The sequence below is a fragment of the Suillus plorans genome, assembly GCF_016647745.1.
Source record: "Suillus plorans strain S12 chromosome Unknown HD556scaffold_35, whole genome shotgun sequence".
Lineage (NCBI taxonomy): Eukaryota > Fungi > Basidiomycota > Agaricomycetes > Boletales > Suillaceae > Suillus > Suillus plorans.
This window is the reverse complement of record NW_024537419.1, coordinates 315006-338844: the sequence shown is the minus strand read 5'-3', so window position 1 is coordinate 338844 and position 23839 is coordinate 315006. Positions and strand designations below refer to the sequence as shown.

Genomic DNA, 23839 nt, shown 5'->3' with positions numbered 1-23839 from the left:
TCGCATCTTACATCTAATCTTACGACTTTCCATAGCATCTACAGCTGCATAACCCAATCTCAAACGAGTGCATGGGTCGACCGATATTCAGGTAGGCCAATGTTGCAACGGGTAGGGACCTGTGAACCGATCAACGGTGTTCAGCCTAGTTGCGCCGCGTTACAAGATTTTGGAAACGTTTTGAAAACTCAACGAATTCGAAAGCAATGATCTCGTTCACCAGAGACAGAAGTCGCAAGACCGTGCCATCCAGCTCACTTTACGCCGTAGTACTATTACATGACACACCGCCTCAAGTACAAACGAAGTCTAATTCGAATTCATCATCGCTCGGAGGTGTCTTTCTCGCGCTCCGTTCACAATCTCAAACGAACACTGAAATGGTTCAGGGTGACTTCGGTAAAGTTAGCTGCAGGTTCTCGAGTACATACTAGGTCACTTACACCGTCACGCCGGTGGTGAACTCCGGCTTCACCTCAATCCTGTCTCCGTTTGAGTCTTTAGCATGATCGATGCGTAAGACGGCGAGTATGGTAGCAGCTGCAGTCCACAGGGCGTTCTCTGCAAACCAACGACCTGCCAAGAACATTTGTTATCTTCAGCGCTGCCAGATCAGCTGTAAATCAGCCCACCAGGACAAATACGCCTGCAGAGATTGGTGAATGATTGAACATGATAGCAAGTGTAGAATATTCACCTGCCATGACCAAAGGCAAAATGGTTGACGAAAGGGTCCTTCAGCTTGCCGTCAACTGTCAGATGGCGATTAGGATCGAAGCGCGATGCATCGGGAAATACGTCTTCATCCCGAGACAGTGCCCTGAGCCACGCTCAGCTCAAGCCGCCGTCACATGCACTCCAACATGACATACCACTGATTAACCATTACCATCGCACCTGATTGAACTGTGGATTAGTCAACGACAACCTCGACATATGGGACTTCGAACCTTTGGGTATGAAGTACCCGTCGTAAACATCATCATTTGATGTCGCATGTGGAATTCCTGTGCAAGTGGTCGAACATTCAAACAGAGTTATATTACTGCGGACTGACCTAGGGGGACGACAGGATGCCATCTCAGGACCTCGCGGAGGATGGCATCAAGGTAGGGCATTGACGCCCTGTCATCAAGGCACGGCATTCTATCGTGTTTCACAGCTTGATCAAATTCTGCGCGAGCCCGTGCTTGGACGTCAGGATAGAGCACCATGGCCAGCAAGAATGTCTGCAATGTGGATGCAGTCTGCGCAGAGCGGGACATCAAAATCAGGATCAGGACTGCTTAAGTAGCGGCTCACAGTGTCCATGCCAACTAAAATGCCGGATTCCCGTCAATGGATGGATTCTGTCCTTATGAAAAAAAAACTTTTACCTGCGTACCCCGTCAACGCAACAGCCTTCATGGTGTCTTCATCAGCGTCGTCGTGAGCTTGACTGAGAAAGTCAGCGACCAATGAGTGTGAAGCAATACCATTTGCCTTCACGCAATCAGATCAGGCAAAACTTCCATCCACAGCTCTGCGCAAACGCACCATCTGTGCCTTGACCTCATTAAAGGGCTCGTTCAAAAGCTGTTGAGCTAATTCTCTACAGTGTCCTATCAGGGAAAATGCTCCACCGAAGCACCAGAGCGGTAACTTTTCGACTGCAACCTTGTGTTGAATGTTCAAAAATATGTCTTCGATAAAGGCACTCACGGAAAGGAAAGGCTGTGAACATGGCAGCCTTCTCGGGAGAAACAATACGATTGCCAATATCAAAAAGTTCGCGCGCGCGGGAAAGAAATGGGTCTTCATGTCCGTGAGCATTGTATCCATATGTCACAGCCATGATTAGGGATGCTGCGTATCTGTCACAAAGATCGATAGTCAGCTGGACCATACATCACTACGACATCGCTGGATCAGGTACGAACGTTTCGGTCTGATGCTGCGGGTCACCAATGCCATCCAAGAGATTCACCACTAGCTTATTTGCGTGGCGAGAGTACATCTCGTAGTATGAGACCGAGACTTCGGCCCTGAGGACTTGATGGAACATTTTGCGATGTTGCCGTAAAGTCTCGCCATATGGCAGGAGCACAGTATTGAAATCCACTCCGGCTCTGTATCGTCAGTGAATGAATAACAAATTGAATGAAACTCGACAATGCATACAATTCGCTGGTGCGAATAATGGGGCGAGTAGAGTAATTCCCAGAACGCCTGTCGAGCAGCTCCCGCGCGACCGTTTCAGAGTTTATGATAATCAAGTCGATCCCAAATATGGAGGAGTGAATGATTTTCCCTATGATCAGAGATGAGGTTGAAGAGCTTTGTAAAGAGGCCACCGGTCTGCAACCAACCATATGTCTTTCCCCATGCAGTATATGTGAGCCAAGGTCGTTTAGTATCCAGTTGCAGCGCGTTACCGAGACATGGTAACGGAGGAGGGCCAGGCGGCAAAGGTAAGGGGTGGGCACGTTTGCGAGTCAGACGCGAAATGACAACCAGGGCAACAATGCATGATATCCCTGAAGCTAGAATATGAGTGGAGAGCATGACGAGGGATTATGGTCGAGCCTAAGACATATTTGATAGCTCGGCTCATAATTGAAGGCATCTTTGACCCGAATAGCATACTCACAGGTTTCGGAGTTGAAGACAGGTGTGATGGTACCTGTGAGGTGCGAGTCGCTATGTCAAGTACTCACCAGTTACTCACCGGACTTTGACGCAAAGTAGTTAAGTTCGCTCATTTCAGCCTGATTCTGTGAACTCGTGCTCCCAGTAAGCGTACTCCGTCTCGACTCTCCCGATCAAGTCACTAGCCATCGTCAACTTTCTACATTTCTGTCACAACCAGGCGCCCCACGTAACACGAACAGCTCGGTATATGAACTTTCCAAGTTGGATTCCAGACGCGCTCAAAAACCGTTTTTCTAGAATCATGATTCATGAACTTTCCGGAACCCCTAGGCCTGATAGGTTCTTCACGAGATATTGGTTCATGAAAATTTATCCAATTGGCGCGGCATAGGAATTTTACCGGTAAGCCCAACATTGGATGAAATGGATGCACGATATTCGTGAGTGATGATTTTGCTTTATATCATCGATGCGATTAAAATCTATGCCAGTCTACCTACATCACCAAAAGTCCAAAAACCTGACGCCACCTGATTAGGGATTCTGGTCCCGTGGTTGTCTAGCTCATGTACGGCGAGTACAGATCACCAAATATCACTTTCATATTTACAATCAGGCTGAATCATGCAATAGATGGAGAATGTTCAGGCTGACGAGTACATGATAAGTCAGTTGTCATAATGAAATTTGAATGATGCACTATGATCTACTATGCTATACCACCTGCAGCCCGACTGATGCCTGATATACCTGGAGCTAGCTAATGTAAGGTCACCAGTGACTCGACAGATGCAGCAAGAACTTAGGCCCACTGGCAAGACATCACCCTATGTTTGATGGCCATGCAATGACGATTGTGGGATAGATACAAAAGCTAGGACAAAACCTATGAGTACCCGACATGAGTGCGGAGAAGCAAAGTTAGTGTGAGCAAGTTCGCCGGTATAGATGGGAGCAACTCTGTGAATGCAGGTACGAAAGTTGAGGATTGATACACAGGAAAAGCAGATATGATCCTCACCAGTTTATAAGGCGCCATATCCCTCACGTGCAAGAAAATCATCATCTAGCTCCTCGTCAACCCAAACTTCATTCTCCTCATCGTCGCCTGGGTCTTCATGTGCGCTCCCATCACTGTCATGATCATCCACAGCTTCATCCTCCATGTCAGACTCTTCCGAGTTAAGCTGAACGTCTTCTTCCTCATGTGATGGCACAGCACCGTCGTTCTGCAAAAACTCATCCCACTCTCGTGTTACTTTGTGACCAACACCACCTCCTCGGAAGCGCATGAACATATCGCGGTCAACAAAACTGGGTAGACGTATTAGCAGAGTGATATCAATATATAGAGAATACATACTGATTCACGTAGAAATACTTGAAGTCTGTATTGTCATCATCCGTAGCACATCCAAACGAAGGCCCAAGCCGAGTGTCAGTGTGTCCGTGTTCAAATCCAGGAATCAGATGTACACCCCGAATTACTTGGTCAGGGTCTACAAAACCGAAGCCTTCAGGGTCATCATGCTTGAAAAATCCAATGCGGTAGAGTCGTTTGGCTGACCACCCAGCTTTGTATTCAATGTCACGCCCGAACCAACGAACAAAAAGCACATTCATACGAGTTGGGGCCCATATGCTGGTGGCACCCTGAGCACGATACCAGACATCAAGATCAAAAATCTTGATGACGCGGGCATACCAATAAGGGTGTCGGTCATTGTCGTTCTCATGCGAGAGCATCAGGACATCCGCATGTGTTCGAGGATTGATCGAGTCTTGCTCTCTTCGCATATCATAAGTTGTATAGTTGATCCGCAGTACGCTGTGCTCGCGGAGTTGGTTGTTGACAATGATCACCTGATTCCTGTCCTCGTCAGAGAAATTGTGCTCGTCACCAGAGTAATCTATGCCACGGAGTCGTGCCAGTAAGTGATCCTTAAGACGTGGAATGAAGTCCTACAAGGCCATGAAGTTAGTAGGAAATGTGAAAATACTTTGGGTACTCACCTTGATTGCTGGGTCGTCATGCTCACCAACCCATGCAAATATATCATGTGAGCATTTCGGATACTTTGATATGTGATAGTGTGCTGAGGGTGATGTGCGTTTGCGCACTTCTTGCTGCATTACAGATGCCAGGGTCTTCTGACGTTGATTTAGCACCTTTGCAACGAGTCGTTCACGAGCTTCCAGGCGTGTCATTGTTGCAACCATGGTCTTCTTGTTCTTTGATGTCCTTGGGTACCATCGCTTGACATGTCGATGCTCGAGTTCGCCCTAAGCAGGGATATAAGAGAATGATACTACTGGCATGATAATCAATATGAAACATACTGGCTGTGTAGTATAATTGTCCGTCGTGCCCCTTTGCCTAATCGTGTTAGCATAATCTCCCAGCGCATGAAATTTATATGTCGAGATATTGAGGGACTTGTACTTTGGTCCAGCCTTTCTCTTCCCTGGAGCGGTGGACATTACATTGTGTTTCGCAGCTAATGCAGCCTCTCGACGACTTCGTGCTGCATACTCGTCAGGAAGTTCAGTTGTGAAGTAGTAATTGCACGTAGTCTTGTAGAACTTGCGAACTGATTGACCAAGTATGACGGTGGCAATATCAAAAAAATCCAGTGTGTCGGTGGTATGCATCCGAAGCTTCGCATATGCGTGCCATGACGCTAGGTCAAAGAGAAGGTCAAGGATTATGGTATTGTGAGGCTCGGGCAATAGATTCTCGAATACAGCCATAGCACACTGACAGAAAATTAGATGATACGTGATATCAATGGTATGGCTACTGACCTGCAGAAGATCCTCGAAGTCTCGAGCGGCCAATTTTTTCATGGCTGAAGCGTTATGGTGAAAGCGACGAATTGTTCCTCTACCAAATGTAGGGACTCCTCTGTATCTAGAAAGGATATTAGCATACATAATCTGCAAGTGGGCGAGTACCTTTGGCACCGATGCACCACATCAAAAAATGACTTACCGTTCATTTAGCTTCTGCACTGCCGTTCCTCCAGCTGCATGCAAGATTCGCATCAGGTGCGTGAAAAGTGCTTTCCAAGCACCGATCTCGAACTCATGCAGTTGGTCAATCACAAACAGTGAAAACATGTCAATGCCATGGTCTGCTAGTCGTGCAGAAAATGTGTTCTAATGATAATTATCAGTCAGTGTGAACGTTAATAGGCATATAGTAGCACTTACACGAATTGGCACGTATGATTCTTCATTGAGAATTGCCTTGACACGACTGCCGTCCACTGGAGCTCCAAGTTCGAAGATCAATTTCCGAGCCTCTTCCACTCATTGTCGTCGTCGTAGGCTATCAGTGCACTCCTGTGTGACCCGGCGCCTCATGTCTAGTACCATTCCCATCATATGAATGTCGGTCTTCTTAACAAGACAGCGAGGGCATGGACGCTGCCCTAAAAATTTGATACTAGTGAGCAGTATCCTCGAGTAATGCATCAATATCAGCCAAGTAATGTCAGGTGGGACTTACTTTTCTGGATAATCTGCGGAGTATGAGAAAAACCGAGGGAATACCCTTCGTGTAATCCCATCACTACAGTGAATAACAATACCGTGCTTATATGCTTCCACAAACTTTCCATCAAGAATTAACTCCCAAATTGCGTGAACCAACTCGCGTTTGAGGTGCGTGAATGTGCTACTTGAGGCTGGTTCACCAAATATATCCACATAAACGTCTTGTAAATTATGTGGCAGCTGCAGGTAGGTTCAGTAAAATATGTTCGTAAAGAGATGTATACATACATTGGGAATATATGCCAAGTGGTGACACGCACGAGCCGTAGGCTTTCCTCGTGTATATTTGGACTGATTACCGAAGAATAAGTAAAGTGGCCAGAGAGATGCGTCTCCAAAGCTTGCTAAGTGAGTGGCGTCTGACCAGACCATTAGCGAGGCAATGACACGCTCGAGTTTGTCATCAGGATCTCGGGGAAGAGCATTCAGTTCTTTGTAAGCGTTCACCATTTCAGGGGAGGCATAGGATTCAGAGAAAACTTCCAGTGTTCGATTATCTGGGGTATTCCAGTACTGGCGGAATGGAGTCATGTTGAAATGCAGTGACACATCATCCTCGAACACGCGCGTGATGATATCAACTAGAGAACGGTGGTAAACGCCAGGGATTGCGAGCTCAGGAGCGTCGGTCTCTGATGGGAACTTAGCCTTCTCGTTGGGTAAGCGGATCTTGACAGTAGACCTTTGCCAGCCGTAATGTTCGTGGAAGGGATTGGATCTACCATCAAGGTAATCGTCTAGCCGTTTGCTCTCGCGTGTGTGATTGAAACCAACTAAGTCAGCCTGCTTAAAACTGGGATCACAAAGGAACTCAGCAAGGCGATTGAGTTCGGTTGCTGATTTTGCATTACTGCCAGAATAGTGCCAGGCCATCAAGAGGGCTGATGACGGATTTGTGAATGCTCCAAACAGATCGTCATCGCTGATTTCGGGGGAGGAGACTCCTGGGTGCACTCTGTGAGGGGTAGCGCATGCACCCTCCAGGGTCGGAGCATCTGTGACACCCTCTAGTGTGCAGTTAGCTTCTGGGGCCAGAGTGGGATGCATTGGATATATGCTGTACAGACCGAACGTATCCGGTTGTGTTTGGAAGGGTATAAGCTGGGGAGGATCAGGTAGATCAAAGGGTGGTGGTGATGGCTGGGGTGATGAAGCACTGCAGCTTTGGGGAGCTTCGTTCTCATTACCCGAAATGCCTGCATGTCGCTGTTGAACAATTGAAGGCATGTGTGCAAGGTGTGTACGTGTGCCCGGGAGATAGTCAACGAATCGACGTGGCATGCGAATAGTGCGTCCAGAACGTTTTGATGTGATCGTAGGGGCTGGAGGTACATTTGATGGATCACCAATATTCTGGAATTGGTAAGTGCACTGTAAGATTTGGCTCTAACGATCCAGACAAAACATACCTGATTGACCGCGGCTGTATCATCATCCACATCCATCCCGCTATCATCCATTGCCCTTGCTTCACCGTCCCTCGCTTCCTGCATCACCTCCTCCTTTTCAATCCGAGGCCATTTTGACCTCCTTCCATCGTTAGACTTGTGCCGTTTGATGGCACGGTGTAAAATGTCCGAGAGCTTCAGAGCTTTGTTCTGCAAGCAGCGGGAACGATGCCCAGAGAGCGATCTTTGTGTGTGAAAGGTCTTACCACAGGCAAGGCAGGGCTGCTCCATCTTGATCAAAGAGTTGAAAGGCTCAGACTCGGAGCGATGCGACTTGGACAGCGGCTGAGGAACTTCGGCCCACTCGGAGTCGGAGCTATTGAATAAGATTCAATGTCAGTCCTGGGTCGGATCAAAGCTGATGATATTAATATTAAATATAGATATTGTATGGAAGCGTCAGCCAAGATAGATAATATTTAGCACTTCGCTCTCAATGTGGCAATACCCCCAGCGGCGTTCATAATGCTAGCCTTTCGGATCTCACTCATGACCGATCGCTGGTGGCGGACCGCCTCAACAACGTTACCTGTGCCTGCCTCGCCCTTTGTGCGGATGGAAGCAGCTCCTTATGAGATGCGACGAAGGGCCTTGCCAGTGGAAGTCGGCCAGAAGTCAGGCCGGAAATAAGGTAAATAGCCTAGTACAAGAAATGAAGTCAGTACACATGGTAGGTAGTAGGAATCGATATGATAAAAGTTAAAAACTGTCAGGCTTAAATGCTCAGAGTTGCCTCGTAGAGGCGTGTCCTCGCAGCCTGACAGCCTCTGGTCCAAGTTGCCTCCTGGAGGCGTGTTGGACCAGGAAGTGAAGTGCAAATATAATAAAAATAAGAATAAAAAAAAACTCACCAGAGTTGTTGCGCTCGCTCGGACGGATGACCAAAGGTTTAGGGCAATGAGTGGGGTTGTTGATGGGATGAGAGAAGCGCCTGGTTGACGAGAGTGGTGAGAACTGATGCCAACAGCGACCATGCACAATTGGGTATCTTCGTGTGCTTTGAGGGCGGGATACAGGAATGGCAGGAAGGCTTGAATGTACGGTGCAAATCCGACCCGAATTTGAACGGAGCACGTTCTCGGCGCTGAAATGACACTGAGGGACAGGACGACGTTAGTGTTGGTGATGCAGATGAATTGAAGGGACGATCTCACCTCGCGACCTTGGGTAGCAGCAGTCGCTGGTCAGGACATAATCTAGATAGAGAGTGAGCAAGAAAGAAAAAACGGTCAAAATATGTGGATGTGGTGGAAGGGGAAGCGGCGCTCCACTACTCAGCCTCGGGGCGGGGATGGGCCATACCGGGCTTCGTAGGGAGGGGAGTTTAAGCAAACCAAAAAGAAAGGACGCTCACCGATACTACAATATCCAGCGCCCTGCTCTGTCCCTCAGCCCACAGGAAACAGCTCGAAGACGAGCTCCTGCATACTCGGAGAGATGGAAGAGGCTGCAAAGGCCGAAGAGACGCGCAAGCAGGAGGAGGAGGCCGCCGCCGCCAACAAAGCCCAATTGTAAATGTCGAGGATGGACAAAGTACGAAATTTTGCATGTGACTTTTCAGAAGTCCGCCGGCAAATGCCGGTCAAGCAAATGCGTTAACATGTACAAATAATGAGGGATGTTTGTCCGTCCATCCCGTCTGCTTAGCGGACCGTTCATCACTCCTGCACAACGGGTGCCATCTACTCAGGTGCAAGTAGAACGGGCCGACCCTGGCCTGACGAAAGCACCCTAAGTCGTCAATCCACCTTCCGAACCATCTTTGTTCCAAATTCACCCACACGAGTCGTCAGATGGAGGGCAAACCACCGAACTTGGGACCGTTCAACTCATCACACGGTTCATTGTGGACAGCAAGCCAAAGGCAATTTCCGCTGCATGCTGCGCATGCAACCACATTCAATGGTTGCCAAGGACTCACGCTGGTGCGCACAGTACTTGACCTGTGGACTGATCCGTTTGCTCACGGCCAATTATATGTTCAGGGTGAGGACGCAAAGGGATACACTGTGTTTGTTTGCAGAGATGAAAGAAGAGCAAGACTGCACAAATATCGTGTTTCCTCCCTTGCTACTGTAAATACAATTTGTCGTCGAAGAGAAGACCGAAGGTGTGTCCTTGTAATGCTGTAACCCTTAACCATCATGTCCTGTCATTGTCCTGGCGTGGCGTTAAGCTCATCTGACCCCCCTGACTCAGATATAATCTATGCGCGTGGCTCTTCAGTAACATTGTTCAATTATTCTCCGCAACCTGTTAAAATTGAGAAGCGCAAGTCAACATTGGAGCCATCGGAATCCAGCAAACAGAAATGCAAGGCTCTAGAAAATAGTGAAGAAGAGCTTGAAATACGCAATGTCAAGGCTAAGGCATCTAAATGTCCATGATCGTAAGTTTTTTTCACCTATATGCACGCATATATTGACTAATATTGCATATTAGCCATAAAAAGGATGTCTTTCGCATTGCACCTATTATCGAGGATGCACATGCTCACTTGGACAATGACTCTGATGCAGACGACACACAGTACTCTCTTAGCTAACATGTAAGTGATATTTTTGTGTTTATTTACTGCTAACAGTGACAAGATCCAAAGACATGCAGGACCAGATGCTCCGGACGTTCAAGAAGATCATTACAGGAGCCCCTTACCTTCAAGAACTCGTAAGAGCTTAGATGCTGGGATACAGACCCTGGGTGAAGGTTTAGAACTGTGGCGCGGATACTTCCAGTAAGCTCAGGATCTCTGTGGCGACACACATTTGACCAACATACAATTATTAGGAGTGTTCACCCTACCATTGGAAAGAACATTGATGTGTCGACAGCGGTCATGTAAGCAAGCCTGTCTCAACAATCACTATACATTAACACTCATGTAAATCTAAATCTCAGATTCAAGCAGGGTAGCTTTCAGACCGCCGCTCTTGCTGTTCTCAAGCAGAACAATGTTCGTGCACTGGACCTCTGCCCAGATTTGCCGCAGTTCAGGCAGTTGAAGAACTTCTTCAAGGGCATTTCTGTCACGCTCATCCACCGGCTGGCAGGTTTCAGACCGCCGCTCTTGCTGTTCTCAAGCAGAACAATGTTCGTGCACTGGACCTCTGCCCAGATTTGCCGCAGTTCAGGCAGTTGAAGAACTTCTTCAAGGGCATTTCTGTCACGCTCATCCACCAGCCAGGCCTCAAAAAGATTTGAGGATTGTATCTTCGACATTACCCATTGTTATCAGCCCAACGGCATGCACCTTCGTTAAAATACTGATTGTTGTTACACTAGTACGGTGAGTCTATATACAACAATTCACATCCCATGGTTTTCAATAGTGTTACAGATTTCATGGAGAACTTCATTTTGCCTGTTGATGATTGCTTCGATTCTACTCATAGCCTCACGCACTCCCATGACTTCCTGCATGACCTTTGCCAGCAATCCGCCTTCAAATAACTCAAAATTTCTTCCGATCTTCCTGCGTTTCTCAGGTGGAAGTTCGATGATAGGTACTGATGTTGCTCGTGCGTTAGTAACATCACTGCCTAAGTTGCATGGAGTCTGCATGTAGCTGTGAGTGCATCGGCTGAAAAATTGAGCCAGCACACTCACACCATTATCTTCAGATCTTTTTCGCTTTCTATGAGATTCATCAGCGTCTTCAAGACCATCTCGACTTGGAGCTTCTAACTGCTGAAATCGGAGTTGTCAAAGCAGCTAACTATAATCCATAGATACATACTGGCTCTGGTTGTTCGTGCCGTTCAGCTCCAAGTTGAAATTCATCTACAAGCTGAAACGCCTGCTCATTGTTAGGAGGCCAGTCGTCAGGATCGAACCCTCCGGATAGCATATCATGCTTATAGCATCCACAGGAATATACTGGAGCGCCTTGCCCATGGCCAGGATGCCTAGTGCATCCCTGGTGACTTTCTGGAGTAGACCTGTTTGAACGGTTCTCAAATAAGTCAGCATTCGCTAAGATTGCCTCGAGCCCATCATTGAAGTCGCTGGGGCGGGAGTCGTTGCTAAGGGTGTCACAGTCAGATGACATGTTTCTTGCTTACTCCGTCAAGTGTAAGGCTTTTAAATTATTGGGACTTAGCCTGACTTGTGCTCCATTTCAGAGATTCTTTTGGGCCGTTATCGACCCTGCATTGTAATGTGTCACTCTGTCGGATCCCAAAGTATGTGGAGCATGGTGAGCTGAATTATATCCATATGGATTTATTGATTCATTGCTTAATAACTAGCGTCTGGTCACTCCCCACTTTTTATTGTAAGGTAATGATCCGGATTAACACCCCACCTCCCTTCCCTGAAAAACATCCCGTTTCAGGAGCGGCGACCTTACCTGGGACAAAACTGGTCAAGTGCATGACGTACCTGATGGTACCGCAACTATGATAATGCTACTAGTACTAGTGCAGTGGTCAGTGAGCATTTGATGCAAACGTCTTCCCACATTTTCTCTTATGTCTGCTCACAAATCTTCCAGTGCAGCCACTCGCTTACTGACACCGTCCGAATTGGACAGCGACTCCGAGTCTGAGTTGGCCCCCAGCTTGGATGCCTCATCACCACCGACACAAGATCCAAAGGCCAAGTCTAAAGCAAAGCATAACAAGTAAGTCGTTGCACAATAACCTGGTATACTAACTGAGCTGATCTATTATACTCGCAGCACGATAAATAACCAAAGGTAGGTTGACTTGATAATATGCAAAAGGCACTGTGTCACCTTTTACCAATAGGAAAGGCAGCATCACCGCGAGGGAACAGTGCTTGCACTTTGCATGCTGGATCCCTCGTGCCATCGATATGTTTTGTAGCTTAACTGATACATTCCGTATTGCGATGCTAATGGAAGAGGAAGAGGCTTCTAAGGTGTCGGGTCACTCAGAAGATGAAGATGTCAAGGCGCAGCGAGACCAAGTCCTGTCTTATGTGTATGACTTTAGATGTTCCATTATTTTCACTTCCTGACTACCATGTTTACAGGGGTAAAGATGCCCAAGAACGACACATGAGAAATTACTCGAAGATCTTACTTGGAGCCCCATACTTGCGCAAACTTGCGCATGGAAATGTCAAACAACAGACGGAGCTGCACGCTATCCTTACCGAGGTAAGCCTCTGGTGATGTACCCTTGGTGATCTTACCTCTAAACCTAAGAAGATGCAAGTCATTATGGGTCAGGCACGCTCTGACGACACTAGCCACCTTAAGAATTGTGTAGCGCAGTATGCAGCCCCAGACCCTTCAGACAAGGGGCTGGAACCTCCGATTTACGCTGACAACAAATCCCGCGCATTACTTGGTGTGAACCACCCTCAACTCGCTGCAATGCTGTGCCCTATCAAGCATGCAAAAGCATATCATGAGGACCCTAAAAAGTACGTATGAAATCTATGACCGTTCATCATCTTATTGGCGACTTTCAGGGTACAAGCTGAACTTCAGAACGGGGTTATCAGGATTCACTCCGCTACATGGCCTGCATTTATATATGAAGGTACTCCGCCAGGAAAAGACTTCGACCCAGACAATGTTCAGGAGGGATTTTCAAAGGGCTATTATTTGAAATGGGTACGCTTACTATTGCCTTATCAACAACATCTCATGTAGTATTTAGGTTTTTCGTCACATATTTACATCTCCGTCATCTGCGCTTGTTCCAGATGGAGAGATTATTCCGAGTCGTGGATGTAATGCCAAGTTACATGGCATGGAAAAGGTCGAGCCTGAACATATTGCCTATGCATTTGTCCAGGTACGTGCTCTAATATATTTCAATGACTATCTAACAAATGTCATAGAGCCAATTCAGTATTGCCATGCGTGACAAGTGGCATGAAACCGATGGTTGCTATAAGTACAATGAAGCATACACCCGCTTCATCAAGGCAATCAGAGAGGCACCTGATCAAACATGGGCAGAGTCGCTGCTTCAGTGGTGGAACCAGTTGAGTACCATTTTTGCTCTTACCTTGGCATCACACTAATTTTGTGAAGGACGGTATTTGGTAACAAGCATGGCCTCGTCGTGATTGATTTGACCGAGGATGATGAAGATGATGACCTTGTTGTCATGCAGAGACAGCACGAAATGCGCATGGTGGCTGTGCATCAGAAGGTTCGAATTTACTCTATTATTCTCCAATACTAACTGCCTCTAACACTCAGACACGATTGCCCGAGAATGCAGCTGCTACCCCAGCTGCTGCCGAAGACACTGCTGTGCCCCCAACTTCTATGCAACAATCCGAGGCTGCTGACCCACCAATTCCGCCCCTCGCATCTCCATCTGCGACACCTAGTTCCATTGACCCAGAAATAGAGTCTCTAAAACGAATGTTGGGGGAATTCCAAGATGACGATCCTCTCACTGAAGATGAGACCGACATGCCTGCTCCATCAAAGTGTGCTAGGAAGGCTTGCAAGACTACCACAACCTCGAAGAAGACACGCAAGGGCAGAAAGTGATGTGTTCAGGTTGGTTCTTACTCCTATTGTGCCTAGTGACTCGTCTGAACGAACAATGCAGTTTTGACATGATTATGCCCTCCTCTCGTTCGTTGCACATCATTACTATCACTCGAGTGTCTCATATTTGCTCAGCATCTTTGATATTAATCCTACTTGCTTTCTGCCGCACTGCGACCATCCTCAGTTCAAGTTGTACTACTTCCCTGGTTATGAGTGTTTTTACATGTTCAACTACTACTGTACGAGCAGAATGATATGTGCTTATATTGTATGACAGATCTGATAAGGCATCAGCAGGAACTAGCATATAGGTGAACGTTCAGCAGCTGAGCGCGTCTTGTTCATACAATACCTAGACGATGGAAGTTCAGCAGGACTTAGATGCTGGCCAACAGATGATGGGATGTTCAGGAGATGACTGGTGATTGAGAGTCAAACGAGTTTCTAAGTCTTGCAATATCTAGCTTGGCATGACTTGAACGCAGCCACCAGACAATACGACATCGAGCATCAAACCAGTTTATGGGCTTTACAACATCTAGATAACAGAAGGTTGGCATGACTTAGATATAGCCAGCGTGTGGCGGAAAATTCAGCAGGATGATGGCCAGCGAGCAGAAAGTCAGTTTTAGGAGCAGACATTATCTGGACAAATTTGATCTGGTGGTACCTGGCCTGTCTGATGGATCTGTTCCCCGGTGTTGTCGTATGATATGGCAAGCGCTTGCCATATCTAGATTTGGGACTTTTGGTGATGTAGGGTACTGCTTGTTGTCGATATCCACTTTCTTGCCGTCCCATTCGTCCAGACTCAGAGACGTCTATGACATATCTGTCCACACTGTGTGCCATGGACTCGTGGTGGTCACACTAGTCTTTACTAGATAGGTTAATAATGAGCGGTAATAGTACTCTGTTGGACGCGTGGTAAGTTCTCCTATTAATTGAATTCTATTCTTTACATCCACCAGGCATCGTTGATTGGAATCCAATGTTCTATCGAGGCGCATCTTACATCTAATTGTACCACTTTCTATAGCCTCCACAGCTGTATAACACAATCTCAATCTATGTAAGTCGTAGTACTAGCGGCGTTGCAACAGGGAAGGGCCCGCAAACTTATCAAGAGTGTGCAGCCTGGTTGCACCGGGTCACGAGATTTTGGAAATGGATCTGGTTTCTGAAGACTGATTGAATTCTCGTTCATCAGAGAGAGGTCGCAAAAACCGTGCCATCCAGTGCACTCTGCGCCGTGGTACTATTACATGACACACCACCTAAAGTACAAATGAAGTCTGATTCGAATTCATCATCGCCCGAAGGTGTCTTTCTCTCGCCGTGTTCACGATTTCAAACGAACACTGAAATGGTTCAGGGTGACTTCGGTAGAGTTAGCTGCAGGCTCTTGAGTACATACTAGGCCACTTACATCGCCAAGCCGGTGGTGAACTCCGGCTTCACCTCAATCTTGTTTCCGTTAGAGTCTTTGGCATGATCGATGCGCAAGACGGCGAGTATGGCAACAGTAGCAGTCCACAGACTGTTCTCTGCAAACCAGCGACCTGCCACGGAAATTTGTCATCCTCAGCACAGCCAGATCAACCATGAATAATCCTACCAGGACAAATACACCTTGGAATAAGGGTCAGCGAATGATTGAAAATGATAGCAAGTGCGAAATATTCACCTGCCATGACCAAAGGCAAAATGGTTGACGAAAGGGTCCTTCAGCTTCCCGTCGACTGTCAGATGGCGACTTGGATCGAAGCGTGATGCATCGGGAAATATATCTTCATCCCAAGAGAGTGCCCTGAGTCACGCTTAGCTCACGCCGTCGTTACATGCACTCCACCATGACATACCACTGATTAACCATTACCATCGCACCTGAACAAACTACAGATGAGTCAACGACAACCTCGACACACACGACTCGAACCTTTGGGTATGAAGTACCCGTCGTAAACATCATCATTTGAGGCCACATGTGGAATTCCTGTGCAAGGGGTCGACTATTGAAACAGAGTTATATTACTGGGGACTGACCTAGGGGGACGACAGGATAGCATCTCAGGACCTCGCGAAGAATGGCATCAAGGTAGGGCATTGACGCTCTGTCATCAAGGCATGGCATTTTATCGTGTTTCACAGCTTGATCAAGTTCTGCACGAGCCCGTGCTTGGATGTCAGGATAGAGCACCATGGCCAGCAGAAATGTCTGTAATGCAGATGCAGTCTGTGGAACGTCAAAATAAGAATCAGGACTAGGTGAGTAGCAACACACTGTGTCCATGCCAACTAAGATCCCGTACTTCCGTCAATGGATGAGTTTTGTCCTGGTAAAAAAAAAACCCTTACCTAAATATCCCGTCAATGCAACAGCCTTCATGGTGTCTTCGTCAGCGTCGTCGTGAGCTTGACTGAGAAAGTCAGCGACCAATGAGTGTGAAGCAGTACCATTTGCCTTTACGCAAAAAGATCAGGCGAATTTCCATCTACAGCTCTGCGCAAACGTACCATCTGTGCCTTCACTTCATTGAAGGGCTCAATTAAAAGCTGTTGAGCTAATTCTCTACTGCGCCCCATCAGGGAAAATGCTCCACCGAAGCACCACAACGGCAACTTTTTGACTGTCACCTCATGCTAAATGCTCAAAATTATGTCATCGGCAAAGGCACTCACGGAAAGGAAAGGCTATGAGCATGGCAGCCTTCTCGGGAGCAGCAAGATGTTCGCCAATATCATAGAGTTCGCGCGCGCGGGAAAGAAATGGGTCTTCATGTCCGTGAGCAAGGTATCCGTAAGTCACAGCCATGATTAGGGATGCCGCGTATCTGTCACAAAGATTAATAGTCAACTGGACCATAGCATCACAACGACACCGCTGGATTAGATACGAACATTTCAGTCTGATGCTGCCAGTCGCTAGTGACATCCAAGAGATTGACGACTAGTTCGTTTGCGTGCCGAGAGTATATCTCATGGTGTGAGGCTGACACTTCGGCTCTGAGGACTTGATGAAAGATCTTGCGATGTCGCCGTAAAGTCTCGCCATATGGCAGGAACACAGTATTGAAATCCACGCCAGCTCTGCATCGTCAGTGAATGAAAAACAAACTGGTGAGAACCGACAATGCATACAATTCGCTGGTAGGAATAACGGGGCGAGAAGAGTAATTCCCAGAACGCCTGTCGAGCAACTCCCACGTGACTGTTTCAGAGTTTATGATAATCAAGTTGATCCCAAATGTGCGGCAATAAACAATTTTCCCTATGGTCAGAGATGAATTAAGAGCTTGGTAAAGAGGCCATCGATTTGCCACAAACCATATGTCTTTCCCCATGCAGTATATGTGAGCCAAGGTCGTTTAGTATCTAATTGCAGCGCGTTACCAAGAAATGGTAATGCAGGGGGACCAGGCGGCAAAGGTAAAGGGTAGACACGTCTGCGAGTCAGACCTGGAATGACAACCAGGGCAATAATGCACAATAGTCCTAAATCGATATTATCACTGAAGAGCATGGGGAGGGATTATGGTCGAGCCCCAAGACATGTAGTTCGCCTCATAAATGGCGTCTTTGACCCGAATAGCATATTTCGAAGCTTCTGGGTTGAAGACGGGTGTGATGGTATCGCCATGTCAGTACTAGCCTATCGATAAGATTCCTGGGTCCGGATCGAGCACTGCACGAATTGTCCTAAAATCTCATATGAATCGGTTATGTACAGCGGCCACCGGTCACCTGTCACTGATCTGAGATGGCTATGACTGCCAGTTCGGCTCCTACTACAGCAAGGTACGAGCAAAAAGGTGAGGACCTCGTTCACCGCTCAGCAAGCATGGACCTTACATAATAAGTCCATCAATATTTTCGCTCTTTTCTTGTAAATGAGATACGATGCATTATAGCTAGTATGTACTCCCTCTGATATTGGTAGTACATATATAGTTATACAGGGAGGAGCAGGTAGGCTTGGGCTGGCTGACATGTTGGAATTACCAAATTAGGATATCTTTTGGGCGGTAGTGGCCGCTTCGGGCAACTTCAAATAAAATTATGTAACATGTTCATCTCGCAATTGAAATCATTGTTCAGAACTATAGTAGAGCTACTTGGAGGATATGCGAGTTGAGTATTTTCCAGAGGTGATCTAATTCTCAGAGCTGATGGAGTTTCTGAGGTCTTTTTAATATATTACACTAGTCTGGTACCTTGTTTTCGCCACGGCTTAGCTCCGGGAGTCCGGGTCACCACACTCCTCAAGTTGCTACTATCATTCCCTGTTATGTGTAACATTTTCATAAAATCTTTTCTAGCCCCTCGGCCACATCACTTTTTCTTTCGAAAATTTTACCTATCATAGATTTATATCTCTTCTACATGGATCTGATTTTTACTGATTTTTAGAATAATGTAGTGCGATGTCGAGCAAGTCCGAGAAAACTCAGGGTCACCCTTCAATCTGCACAATTTTGGTCACGGCCTGTCACGCCTAGGCATAGTAGCGGCACAATCAACTTTCACTCTCAGAAGTCTTCAAGTGTGCGTCGGAAAGGCTCGAAAACGCAGTATCATTGACGAGTTATCTAATATACTAACAATAATAATTACTCTGAATGTAGTATTGGTGCCCTCCTGCACATCCTCAGTTTACACCATGCTGCCAACTCAAAAATCTGTATTGCCGTAACTCGCTGGTGCAAAATAAGGGTGCTAAGTATGTTTGAGAGTGAGCCTGAGGTGCAGGATGCTTGAATGTGTTGCCTTCCTGCGGTGTGGTGCCATCAGAGAGAATGATATAACATAATGTGGAGACTCGGTAGATGCCGTGTGTGCCGAAGAGGAGATTGAATTATTTGTGCACCCCTCCTGTCTGGTGTCACGTTTTCAGACTTGTCGTTGATTACACCACTGTAGCACCTCAGTGCGGGAGAGTAACTATTATCGAATTGGTTTTATGACGTCCCAAGAAGGTGCCCTTTGTGTCCCAGGTAAATTTTTATAAGTAATTGTGCAGGATCTTTGGGATCTGGGTGATTTGTGTTGGACAAAGGTTGCAAATTGCCACAATTTCGTCTCTTGCAACTGCAACATTCAAGAATATTTTATTCTACTTGTGCGAAACATTATTTCTAGGTATTCTGCATATGCCTGAATTTTTTCGAAGCCAGTTGAGCATGATGTTGAATTGTTATAACATTTTGCACATTAGGAACCGTGGACATATTACAGGGAATGATAGTAGTACTATTCGGTTGCTTATTCTCACTAGCATAGCATCTACATCTAAAAGAGTCGAGTTGTCGAAAACGAGTTCGAACGTTGTTTTGAACAATTCGAATTCGGTCTAGCGCAGGGCGTGCATTCGTAAATGTTGTTTTCGCTGGACCAAGAGAAAAATACCATTCTGAGACCACTGTTGTAGTAAAAACGTTAGGACATGGTCCAAATATATAAAATCAAAATTTTCACGAGTGATACAACTATTAACTACTAGAATGTGAATATATTAGTGGTATAGTACATGCGTTTATTCGAAAACAAAATCAGATAGTTCGTCGTTAGTTTGTTGCGAGTGCCCGCAAACGACAATACTATCTGTAAACTCGTCAAAAACAGACTTTTCATTGTCATCGAGCCGATCCAGGCTCAGAACAATATTCGTGAATGTCGAAAATGTCATCTGGGGGGTGATCCTACCCTTCGTCAGTTGTATCAAGCCCTGCTCTATCAATGCAGACTCTGTAATGGCGCCGGCTGCGCCAATAGCGTAACGTAGTTGACGGCGTGGGGATTCGTCGAGAAATGTATGTAGCCCGAAGGGCGAACACCATATGAGTCTCGTTAGGACGTGAAGGACGAATGGATTGGTGAATTTCGAGTTAATGACAAGCGCACCATCCTGTCGAAATATAATAAAAAAGTGTTCTCGAAAATCAATAAAAACTTACTGCAGTGAACGTGTATTGATGCATGAACGCTAAGGCGTTATCTACGACGAGGCGGCGTATTCGATCGACACGAAAAGTATCTGGGGGGATAACACAGCCCGGTGGTGGGAAAAGGGAATATCCCATCACGACAGCATGTCGGATGATCGTTGCAAACGAAGTGCGAAACTTCGTCACTGCGCACCAAATATTTGCGACGTCCTTTTTGTTAGCCGTCCATCGAGTCGCAACTAGTAGGATCAAATAATTAGTATAAGTTAGTGTGCGCATGTTGATTCATACCGAGAAGCGCTGGTATTCCAAGTCTTACTTCAGAAATAACATTTCTGATGATGCGTTTTTTGTCAGATACCAGATATGCCAATGCATCCTCGGAAAATACGATGGATAATATGCGCTCTTTCGAGAGCGAGATCGCTTGTTTGCGTGTCTCGGGACTAATATTAATGGTGGAACCTTCGATGGATTCCGTAGGTGCCACTGTCCCCGTCATCGTTGGGGGCGTCACAGCAGGAATGAGAAGACGTGGTGTGGGGGGCAGGCGTCGAGTTGCACGACGACGTGCTTTCGATGTCCTTGCGGGCCCTGTGGTCTGGTAATATCAGGTCAATTTTCGATGATGCAGAAACTAACGATAACTCACATGTATCACATGGGAGTTGGGGATCTCTCCCGTCGACATTGGCCGTAAGTGTTCGAGATCCGGTGGCGGGACCGAAAGGGTCTGGAATTCCTCATCATCGCCGACCCAACTGGGCGCTATGGTGGAAGGTTAAGTGCTAGACGTAGATTATTAGCGCAGGCAGACTTACCTAATGACGGAGCAACATATCCGGTCGAGGATCCAGCGCCAGATGCGAAGTCCTGCTGAGGATACGCAAAGTCCTGCTGAGGATGCGCAAAGTCCTGCTGAGGAGGCGCAAAGTCCTGCTGAGGATACGCAAAGTCCTGCTGAGGATGCGCAAAGTCCTGCTGAGGAGGCGCAAAGTTCTGATGCGGATGGTATGCGAGATCTTCATGCTGAGGAGGCGCGAAGTCCTGATGTGGATGGTGCGCGAGATCTTCATGCTGATGGTAAGCGGGCTCGCGCTGGTGGGGAGTGGGCTGATGCTGATGGTGGGCAAAATCCTGATGCTGATGATGGGGGAGATCTTCATGCTGATGGTGGGCGAAATCTTCATGCTGATGGTAAGCGGGCTCGCGCTGGTGGGGAGCGGACTCGTGTTGGTGGTGCGCGGAGTCCTGTGGATGGTGGGTAGTGTGAGGATTGAACGGCAGCGGCTGATTTGAGGCGTGAGGGTTAAAATAAGACATTGGTTCGCGCGGCTGCTCATCAACGAGATTCAATTGACTGTCCGCGGGAGCATGAGAAGGGTTGAGGCCTGATCCACGCGCAGGTTTCGCAAAGTGAGCCTTACCTTTGCGGGGCGGTGCACGTTTGCTGGCCATAAAGTAGAGGGAGTTGAGGATGCATGGGCGCAGAGAGCAGTCCAATTTGAATTCTACAAGAAGCGACTGTACACAAACAACACCCAAATAAACTACACGTCTTGTGACATGGGGCTGCGAACAGGATAAGGGTTAAAATGAAGGGGCACGATGTAAAAAGAACAGCTGCAGATTGTTAAGACCGTGCACAAAGGGTAGGACTGATTCCGAGGGGCTTGGCTTCAGCTCGTGCGCTGCGCCCCTTACCCGAGTATGTGCCCTTAATTTCAGAATGATGTCCGAAGAAAGTCCAAGGACGTCCGAAGGACGTCCGAAGCGCGGGAAAGTTCGGAAGGACTTTCCGGACGAGTGCAAGTAACTTCCGGACGAGTGCGGGAAAGTTCCGGAGGAACTTCCGGAAATTACGATGAGGTTTCGCCCTGATACGGATACGTGTAATGGCTACTTATGACAAGTCCTAAGTAGAAGCAAACAGAGGAAAGGCTGCAAGGACAAAGTCCGAAGCAGAATAGGTCCGGAGGACCGTGGGAAAGTTTCGGACGAACGTCCGGAAACTTCGGAGGATCGGATGAGCGGATAAGCGGAGCTCTGGCCTAGGGAATTTCTCCCTAGGCCCGAGATGGATATTGACTAAGTCGATAGACTAGAACTGATGTGAGGACTTAGAGTGAGATCTAGTGTGAGGACTAATATGATATTCAGACTGAGGAACTACAGGACATATACAAGAGTTTATATACTAAGGAAATAACGGAAAGATCAGTAAGCAAGTGTCCGAGGCTATGTATGAAGCATAAGCAAAGTTATCAAGCGCGAGTCGGAAATGAAGCATAGGTTAACGGATCAGTAAGCATACCGGTAGTAAGTATAACCGAGATACCGAGGACAAGGAATACCGAATAGAGGAATAGGCTGTGTTAACGTTATATGCACAGGAATTGAATTAGGAAGCTTATCGTATATCGGATCGGATCGGACCGGACCGGACCGGACATCCGGATGAGACACGTGGATTGAGGTATGGAGGTAAATGTATGTGGATGTGGATGTGGATGTGCAGGGGTGCAGGGATCCGGATGGATAGAGGACTGGAGACATGAATAGGGTGTCCGAAGGTCCGGATGAGGCGTGGGAATATTGTCGGATGTAGGTCCGGAATACGGGATATGACACAGATGTGAAAAATGAATACAAATGAGAAAGGGGCCATGATGGATTTGCTAAACTGTAGCATGCACGTTACAATGCGTTCTTATCGATTGATCAGTGGAGCGCATAATGACCGGACACGTGTATAGCATACCTAAATTAGAAGCGCAGGGCTCATACAAATAACGGCGTACGGGAAGGGTGTGCGGACTGTGCTGCCAAATTGACCGAAACCTGTGAGCTATCTTCCAGATCTGCGGATACCAGATTATCTCTAACCGAAACCCCAGGCTCAGGCGATGGGGATCCCGATCCTCTGGCTCCAGGTTGCAAGAAATCCTTCTTGACACGTGCACCTAAGATCTTTGAGAACTGCTCAGCTTGTAGCGAGACAACGCGAAGAATCTCCATTTCATCCTCATACACAGCTTGAAGATAATCTCTGTCGTCATTGACATCAGAACGGTCACGCTCAGAAAATAGCTTCCTAAAGATGTTTAAGTCTTCTTGAGCGAATCCGAGCCGTTCTTCGTTGTCAACATGCAGAGCATCGAGGAATTCAAGGAAGCGCTCAGTTTCCTCGATTTCCCATGCGGTCACCAACATGCGCTGGCGTGCAGTCTCACGAGCAGCAAGCTTTGCTTGATACCCTTTGTACAAGGTTGCAGGACGCATTTGTGTGAGGCCATTTTCCAATGTTCCGGCATGCTTTCAATAATTTAGTCTCTACAATTAAATAAAAGAAATACACGATACCTCGAGAAGTGAGTCAGAGGATACGTATGGTTTGCATTCTCGCCCGGAGACACGAGCTGCATAACGGACCTCAATTGGAGCCGGAGAGGGGGGGTACGGAATGAACTTGTTGCTCATTCTCTCGCGGATAAAGCCACGTCGAGAAGCGCGCGCAGGGTTTGGAGGTGTAGACAGATTATAGAATAGGCTGTCCGTCTCCGATTTGGCAGCTGCAATCTGAGGTGTCTTTGCCAGTGAAGATATGCTTCTTAGTGAAGCACATATGTCAGAATGCCTCGTATTGGGAGAGCTTTCTGACTTGAGACTGGAATCAAAAAGAGATGATCCAGGAGTGGTAGCACGTCCGCCTGATAGAGGTGAAGGTGGGGGACTGCTTGATGGAGGAGGGCAACTACTGCCTCGAGATACGG

At 47.2% G+C, this 23839-nt stretch overlaps 6 protein-coding genes across 6 annotated transcripts; 2 read left to right on the top strand and 4 right to left on the bottom strand.

Annotated features, from left to right (window-relative positions):
* Positions 1-439: 439 nt before the first annotated feature.
* Positions 440-2544, bottom strand: HD556DRAFT_1239143 (cytochrome P450; the record flags this gene model as incomplete). The annotated part of the gene is made up of 12 exons (XM_041298022.1): positions 440-576; positions 633-646; positions 698-820; positions 926-1007; positions 1058-1247; positions 1303-1316; positions 1377-1482; positions 1537-1649; positions 1702-1853; positions 1920-2108; positions 2161-2290; positions 2349-2544. The coding sequence occupies 12 exons, from the start codon at positions 2542-2544 to the stop codon at positions 440-442; spliced, it is 1446 nt and encodes a 481-aa protein (XP_041159262.1).
* Positions 2545-10141: 7597 nt separating this feature from the next.
* Positions 10142-10838, top strand: HD556DRAFT_1309213 (uncharacterized protein; the record flags this gene model as incomplete). Its single annotated transcript, XM_041300248.1, has 5 exons — positions 10142-10185; positions 10222-10371; positions 10425-10475; positions 10536-10687; positions 10753-10838. The coding sequence occupies 5 exons, from the start codon at positions 10142-10144 to the stop codon at positions 10836-10838; spliced, it is 483 nt and encodes a 160-aa protein (XP_041159261.1).
* A 105-nt stretch (positions 10839-10943) lies between these two features.
* On the bottom strand, positions 10944-11685 carry HD556DRAFT_1444356 (uncharacterized protein; the record flags this gene model as incomplete). The annotated part of the gene is made up of 3 exons (XM_041306773.1): positions 10944-11192; positions 11244-11324; positions 11374-11685. 3 exons carry the CDS (start codon positions 11683-11685, stop codon positions 10944-10946), a joined length of 642 nt encoding a protein of 213 aa, XP_041159260.1.
* Positions 11686-12425: 740 nt separating this feature from the next.
* On the top strand, positions 12426-13306 carry HD556DRAFT_1198927 (uncharacterized protein; the record flags this gene model as incomplete). Its single annotated transcript, XM_041296338.1, has 5 exons — positions 12426-12571; positions 12633-12759; positions 12808-13032; positions 13096-13221; positions 13268-13306. Coding segments are annotated over 5 exons (663 nt in total), but the record flags the coding sequence as incomplete, so codon positions are not given.
* Positions 13307-15546: 2240 nt separating this feature from the next.
* Positions 15547-17644, bottom strand: HD556DRAFT_1527902 (cytochrome P450; the record flags this gene model as incomplete). The annotated part of the gene is made up of 13 exons (XM_041309363.1): positions 15547-15683; positions 15740-15753; positions 15809-15931; positions 15984-16008; positions 16061-16117; positions 16168-16357; positions 16406-16419; positions 16480-16585; positions 16639-16751; positions 16804-16955; positions 17023-17211; positions 17263-17392; positions 17449-17644. The coding sequence occupies 13 exons, from the start codon at positions 17642-17644 to the stop codon at positions 15547-15549; spliced, it is 1446 nt and encodes a 481-aa protein (XP_041159258.1).
* Positions 17645-19654: 2010 nt separating this feature from the next.
* HD556DRAFT_1309209 (uncharacterized protein) lies at positions 19655-23348 on the bottom strand (the record flags this gene model as incomplete). The annotated part of the gene is made up of 7 exons (XM_041300247.1): positions 19655-20026; positions 20076-20305; positions 20358-20667; positions 20719-20834; positions 20888-21457; positions 21494-21577; positions 22868-23348. The coding sequence occupies 7 exons, from the start codon at positions 23346-23348 to the stop codon at positions 19655-19657; spliced, it is 2163 nt and encodes a 720-aa protein (XP_041159257.1).
* Between the last annotated feature and the right edge of the window lie 491 nt (positions 23349-23839).